Genomic DNA, 7,668 nt, shown 5'->3' with positions numbered 1-7,668 from the left:
TTAGAGTCGGGAGGGCTCCTCTGTCTCCTCGTCGCTGTAGCCACTCTTAAAGCAGACCTGGGAACAGCCAGAACACACCGTTACACACGCTCCTCCACCAGCAGCCATCACTCACCGACTGACTCTGGGTCAGAGACGGGCGTAATCACAGGCGGAACTCCAAAGCGAATTCTCCTCCTCTCTACTTACCGGCTGATCTGGGGCCAGATAAAATAGGGGCAGGTCAAGAAAGGTAGGTGGAGCGGGAACTCCGAAGTAGGAGTGGAACCCCCCTCCCATGGAATGTGTGTGTGCGTGTGTGTGTGTGTGTGTGTGTGTGTGTGTGTTAGGCCCATAAATAGTGATGTCAGGCCCAAATAACTGAAGAGCAGTCTTAAATGGAGCCTGGGAATGGGAAGCCTTCACCCATCACCAGTTAATATAGTTAGCACAGGCCACAGAGGAGTCATTCAATCAAAACGGGTGTCCAGAAGGGTCCTGTATCCCACTAACAGGGGGCTGGAAGCGGGCGCATAGCATCATCACCCCGCCAGACACGGTCCCGCCAACTGAACAAGCCGAACCACCATTTTCAACCATTTTGCCCCCCCCCCCGACAACCCGTCAAAATCAGAAACATCTGGAGACCGGTTTCGACTGAATGGACCCCCTCCCACCCGAAGATAAACATTAGGATAGAGGAAGTGAAGTACCTTAACCCCCACCCCCTCGGACAGCAGCAGGAGCGCTAGCACTTGCCTCGCGTCTGAAGAGGCGGTAGAAGAAGCCTCTCTTTGGCGGGGGGTTGGGCCGGTTCACGTCCAGGTCAGAGCACAGCGCCCCGTCCGTCTCATACACGTTGATCTCCTTGAAGCACTCCATCTCGATCATCTGGGGGGGGGGGGGGGGGGGGGGGGGGGGGGTCAAGGGTCAGACGGGGGGCTGAGGAGGATCGTACCAGGCCGTCGGCTACGACGGCGTTCCCGTTGACAAAAACGAGACGGCCGCATTCGGGCGGAATGAATGAACGAATGCGATTCAGAGCTGACCGCTATCTTGTATCGAACCGAAACAGGGGGCGGCTGATGAAAGCCCGGCTATCTGTGTGAGCGGGAGCGCGCTGCTCTGCTGTATCTTTATGCTCTTTCGAAAAAGGATGACGTCATCAGCGTGTCGTCACCCCCCCCCCCCCCCCCCCCCCCCCCCCTCCCCACACCCACCAACCCTCCGCACTCCCCGGGCTGCAGTACCTCGTTCTGCCAGGGGATGGAGACACTGCCTGTGACCCTGTGACAAACTTGTGGTAGAAGTCGTCGTCTGTGGGGTCGAGGTTGACGCCTTTGACCGTGGAGAACTGCTCGATGTCCAGGACGTCTTTGCAGTAGACCGCCCTCGGCTGAGAGAGAGAGAGAGAGAGAGAGACAGAGACAGAGAGAGAGAGACATAGAGAGAGAGACATATAGAGAGAGAGAGAGAGAGAGAGAGAGAGAGAGAGGCTTTAAACATGGCTAAAATGGCAAGTTGATGAAATTGCCTCTACACGCCTGTTTTTGATTCTGAATAATAAAATAACCCTGTTGTTGGCTACTTCTACAGGACATAATCTAATGATTTGTTGTCCGCAAAAGCGCTGACTCTGCTTCTCCAAGATCTGTTCCGTCAACAAGACTTCTCTCCCCTCTCTCTGCCTGTTCTCAGCACCACAAGAGCACACTCTTCCAGGAATCTCTTTGAAATGTGCATGCTGGCAATAGTTGATGTGTGTGTGAGTGTGTGTGTGTGTGTGTGTTTGTGTGTGTCTCAGCTGTGAGATAGAGATAGAGACACACTTCCAAGTGTGTGTTTACAGTAAACACTGGTATTTCCTGTATGCCGATTCTTGCCTTGCGTGTGTGCTCTCGTATGTGTGTGTGTGTGTATATAATATATAAGTATGCTCTTGTACAGTATGTGTGTGTATGTATGTGTGTATGTGTGTGTGTGTTCCTTACGTCAGGGCTGAAGGGTGGGTCCAGAATGTTGGCCTCCAAGCGTTTGAAGTTGATGTTTCTGAAGATGGTGTGTTGCTTCACCTCCACCGCGCCCCGCCCCTGGCACCCCAGGCGCTCCTTGGGGTCCTTCGCCAGCAGCTGAAACAGGGAGAGGAAGCGGAACAGGATGTGACATCATAGTGACTAAGACAGATGATGCATTCCAAATATTCCCATTCATTTATATATTTCACACATTATGTGCTCACACATGGAACACACACACACATTTTAATCATTTATTTATGTCCACATAATGAAACAATGCATACAGGGACACAACTACTAAAGGCACAGATTAGTCTACACTCACAATTAACATGGGCAATGTCTTTCACAACAAGTAGCAACGTCTCCGCCATATATGGCGGCTGCCAATAATTGCAGAGACGGAGCAATACTTGGTGAGCCTTTTAGCTTCCTTCTTGGATGTCCCAAGAAGACGTAGTCCTCTGACAACCAACCTATGAACATGTCCAAGGCTGCCAAATATGAACAAGTAGTGTACACCTGTAGCCTAGCTCTGAGATGGTATTTACGAGAGGTTGGTATTTCAAGACCTTAGTCATAAAGGCTTATCTTATGGTTCCTTAAAGTCCTTAACTATTAGGTTCACTATTCTCTCATGACGTGCTATGTACATTCCTTTGTAAGCATAACAGCCAGTCAAGATAGTTTCGGTAACCTGTTCTGTGGTGTGATGCAAGCAATGAGGAACCTGAGTGGAAACACACACACACACACACACACACACACACACACACACACACCCCCCCACACACACACCCACACACACACACACCCACACACACACACACACACGTGGTAGGAGTTATACTGTAGTACAGAAGGCCATATGGTTCATGTGATTCCTCCTCCGGATAACTCATGACAGCTTTATGAGTGGTCTAATCCTCCCGTCTTTCTCTCTACGTGCACACACACACACGTACACACACACACACACACACACGTACACACACACACGCACACACACACACACGTACACACACACACACACACACGCACACACACACACACACACACGTACACACACACACACGTACACACACACACACACACACTCCTACCGTATCCTATGTTCTGTAATTCTCCTGTCTGTGTGCAATCCACCCCTCTCGATCCCATAATGACAGATATAAATCACACAGACAGACAGACACACACACACACACACACACACCTCGAGGATCTCATAAAGAAGGTGATAAATCACATGCACGTAGGGGGTATCGGGACGCACGAAACTCCAGGACGGAGAAGTGAGGGAGAATTCCGTCTGCAGTAGGTAACGGTCCCGCGCAACGGGCAAGAGGATCCAGCCACGTTTGAAGTTGACCGAAAAGTTGACCTTTTCGTTGGGAGCCGACATGCATGTGATGTCACTAAGGAGGTCAAAGTTACATGACTAACACTCCCGTAACACTAAGTCCCTCCTCCTCCTCCTCCTCCTCCTCTCTCTCTCTCCCTCCTTCTCTCCCACTTTCCCTCGCTCCACAACGCGGCCCCGCCATGTTTGAGTGACCCCCCCCCCCTCCCTCCATGTCACTAGGCCACAGAACCCCCCCCCCCTTCTCCTTCACCTCCATCCTCCACTACGCTCACTCAACTATTCTGGTCCCAGATATTCATCGTACAGATAAGAGGGCACGGACCTCCATTCTCTCTCTCCCTCTCCCCCTCTCTCTCTCCCTCTCTCCCTCTCTCTCTCTCTCTCTCTCTCTCTCCCTCCCTCCCTCCCTCCAGTCTCTCTCTCTCTCTCTCTCTCCCTCCTCCAGTCTCTCTCTCTCTCTTCCCAGGGAGTCTTTAAGTGAGCTAAACCCGAGGTCAGCATGTTCCATCGCGTCACACAAATAAAAGCCCCCCCCCCACTCCTCCTCCTTGTGCCCAACGCCAGAAGCACATTGGTTCCTCCTGGAGGCGATGGACAAAGAGGAGGAGGAGGAGGGAGGGAGGGAGGGAGGGAGGAGAGGTTAGAGAAAAGAGGGGAGGAGAAGGAGGGAGGAGGAGGGAGAAATAGCTGTGTTTTCCATGCACACACGTACACACAGATTTTCACACCACTTCCCCAAATGGTCTTTCATGGCTAAAGTCAATATTAGCTCGCGTGACCCATAGCTTCAGAAACATGGCCTCAAAACGCTGCAGATCCACCACTGCTAACAAAGCAGTGAACAGCGACTGACCTCAATCACGCGCGCACACACACACACAAGCGCACACACACAAGCGCGCACACACAAGCGCGCACTAGTGGTCTAACCTCACCATGACCCTGGCAGAGGAACACGTTATGTTCCAGAGACACTGTAGATCTGTGTTTGTTTGTGTGCGTGTGTGTGTGTGTGTATGTGTGTGTGTGTGTGTGTGTGTGTGTGTGAGAGAAAGGCCCTGGCTAAATCAATTGAAGCAAGTCTGTAGTTCAGTGAAGTCTCTAGAGTATATATGTGTGTCTATCTGTAGCAACCAACAAACATCTCTCTCTCCATCCCTCTCACCCTCCACCCCTCTCTCTCTCCACCCCTCTCTCCCTCCACCCCTCTCTCTCTCCACCCCTCTCTCTCTCCAACCCTCTCTCTCCACCCCTCTCTCCCTCCATCCCTCTCTCTCTCCAACCCTCTCTCTCCATCCCTCTCTCCCTCCACCCCTCTCTCCCTCCAACCCTCTCTCCCTCCAACCCTCTCTCCCTCCATCCCTCTCTCCCTCCATCCCTCTCTCTCTCCAACCCTCTCTCCCTCCACCCCTCTCTCTCTCCATCCCTCTCACCCTCCACCCCTCTCTCTCTCCACCCCTCTCTCCCTCCATCCCTCTCTCCCTCCATCCCTCTCTCCCTCCACCCCTCTCTCCCTCCATCCCTCCATCCCTCTCTCCCCACCTGTCTGCAGATGTCCCTGGACTCCTGGGAGAACTTGTCAGAGTACTCCTCCTGGTCCTCCCGTACACGTCGGTCCACCTCCTCCCTCTTCACGCGCTCCTTGCGCCGGCGGAAGGGGGACTGGCCCTGGATCATCTCAAACACCAGGCAGCCCAGACCCCACCAGTCAGGACTGAACGAGTAGCTCTCATTCTGAATCACCTCTGGGGCTGTTGGGGGGAGAGGGGATGGGGAGGGAGGGAGAGAGAGAGAGTGAGAAAGAAGTGAGAAAGAGAGGGAGGGGAGAGACATGAGAGGGGGAGGCAGACAGAGGGAGAGAGAGAGAGAGAGGGAGAGGGAGAGAGAGAGGGAGAGAGACGGAGTGAAAGAGAGAGAGGGAGAGAGAGAGGGAGAGACAGGGAGAGAGAGAGAGAGAGAGAGAGAGGGAGGGAGAGAGAGAGGTGGTGAGCGAGGAGAGAGCAGTGAGAGGGGGAGGCAGACAGACAGGTCTCTCTCTTACCCATGTAACCGACGGTGCCCACTCTCCCTCGTATCGTCTCGGCGTCGGGGATCTGGACGGCCAATCCCAGGTCGGAGATCCGGATGTGGCCTGGCGGGGAAAAACACCACGGAACACGGTTTGGTTACACGGTCACATGGTTACACGCAAACTAAAAAAAGTCTCAGAGGAGCGCCGTCAAGGCCGGAGACACGCCCCCTCGCGGCGGATACCGACCATACAAACAAACATCGAGATAACGACCGGCCGCGCGTACAGCACACACGCGGAGGGACTCCGTCGGCATCGCCGCTAACATAAATCGGCGAGGGGAATTCTGGAAAGTTCTGTGATCACGGGGAGGACTGGACACTCACCACGGTCGTCTAGAAGGATGTTCTCAGGTTTCAAGTCCCTGGGGGGGGCAATCAAAGAACATAAATAATGGCTGTTAATTAGCGAGTGTTCATAAAAATACAAATACATAAAAAAAAACAAGACTTCATTAGTGCGCGCTCTCATGGTGGAACTCGGGTGTAGCGTGATCACCGGTAGACACTCTTATCAGTCTCGGAATCAAAGTTCGGCTAAGTTTTCCCACACTGAAAAGGGCAGTGAGATCGCCCCGGGGCGCTCGCTTGTAAGCCCCTCCCCTTGTGTAGTAGGTCACTGATGAGCGCACGAAAACTCTTCCCACACACACACACACACCTGTAGACGATCCTCTCGCGGTGTAGGTCTTCCAGGCCGCAGCAGATCTCGGCGGCGTAGAAGATGGCCCGCTGCTCGTCGAAGCCCGAGTTGCCCATGTTGTAGATGTGGAACTTGAGGTCGCCGCCGTTCATGATGGTCAGCACCAGACACAGGGCGTCCTTAGTCTCGTAAGCGTAGGCTAAACTAACCTGGGGAGGGTAGAGGAGGAGGGAGGAGGAGGAGAGGGAGGGAGGGAGGGAGAGAGGAGGGAGGGAGGGAGGAGGGTGTGAGGGAAAATCAGGTAGGAGTAGAAGGAGGGAGGTGGGGAGAGAGAGAGAGAGAGAAGTGCATTGATAAGAGAAAGACACACCAGGTCAGGGGGAAAAAAGAGGATTGTGGGTAATATGAGCCTGAATCTATCCCAGACCCAGCATGCATTGCAAACACCCATGCGCGCAGCATGCGCGTGCACACACACGCACGCACGCACGCACTGCCCTCTGGCCCGAGGTCACACCAGACTATAAAAAGAACCAGCAACAGTGCACAACAACTATCCATTGTATCCATGGAAACGATGAGTGAAAACGTCATGAAACGCAGAGAATGTGTGCCTGTAAAAAAAATAAAAAGAGGCCTAACAATAAATCACTGTGTCTCTATACAGTAACTATTCTAACAGACGGGCGCACACACACAGGGCCCAATTAAGAATTCAGAGGCCCCTGGGCCAGACTTGTGGAGGCCCCCACACACATACAGTACACATGCACGCACGTACGTACGCAATACACTACTAGCATACTATTTGTTGGTAACTCTGCTTGTACATGATTTACACTGGCAGTATACAGCATACAACTTTCAGGACAATATCAACACCTGTAGGAGGGATTTACACTGGTAGGCTACAGCATTATCACAACTTTCAGGACAATATACCTGTAGATAAGCTTCATACAGGATTCACAACACATAATGGTATAAGCAAGACATTAGCCCAAATGGGTCACTAGGTTTTGCTGTTGCAGTCAACAGAACTCAAATATAAAAACACATAGCCTACTGATGCTCTACCTCCACCAACAGTTCTGTGATTCAGTCTTCCATCAATCCATCTCAACCACTCACTCATTCACACACACACACGGCGAGACCTCCGTGTTGGTGTTGGGGCTGGGATGTGGAAATGTGGGCGTGGCAGCAGACGAACAGGTGACTGTCATAGGGCTGCAATTCTCTGCCTCAGTCGAGGCAACTGGATCTGAAGGGCCAGCTACTGAACCTGCTGAATTTAACACTGCCACTGCTGGGTAGCGGTCATCTTCGCTGTAGCAACGATGTTAGCATTCTCGTCCTCTCCGCCCACGCTGCTAGCCTTACTAGACGGGGACGGGGTGAAAAAGGTTGAAATATTTGGTTTGCTTTGCCGAAGTAGCGCGTTCTTTCTTTCTCTCTCCTGTTTAGTTTTTAACTTAGCAGCTCCACTTTCCCACCATTTTACTTTTTTTATCCATGTTTTCTCGTCTCTCTTCGCCTAGCGCTACTTCAGCAAGTGCAAGTCATCGCGGTCATCTGACCTGACAGACGTT

General features: G+C 52.4%; 1 protein-coding gene across 1 annotated transcript in view; it reads right to left on the bottom strand.

Moving 5' to 3' along the window:
• grk4 (G protein-coupled receptor kinase 4) overlaps window positions 1-7,668 on the bottom strand; it is a gene marked incomplete at its 3' end in the record, with an annotated part of 31,618 nt that continues 23,950 nt past the window's right edge. The window contains 9 exon segments of the mRNA XM_084454658.1: window positions 1-57; window positions 739-870; window positions 1,230-1,271; window positions 1,274-1,375; window positions 1,971-2,108; window positions 4,906-5,114; window positions 5,405-5,494; window positions 5,761-5,798; window positions 6,095-6,285. Of these exon segments, the coding sequence (XP_084310784.1) occupies window positions 1-57; window positions 739-870; window positions 1,230-1,271; window positions 1,274-1,375; window positions 1,971-2,108; window positions 4,906-5,114; window positions 5,405-5,494; window positions 5,761-5,798; window positions 6,095-6,285 (999 nt within the window).

The sequence above is a fragment of the Borostomias antarcticus genome (assembly GCF_949987555.1).
Source record: "Borostomias antarcticus genome assembly, chromosome: 20".
In the NCBI taxonomy this organism is placed as follows: domain Eukaryota; kingdom Metazoa; phylum Chordata; class Actinopteri; order Stomiiformes; family Stomiidae; genus Borostomias; species Borostomias antarcticus.
Note: the sequence above shows the minus strand (reverse complement) of the source record. Positions and strands in the feature narration are given on the sequence as shown.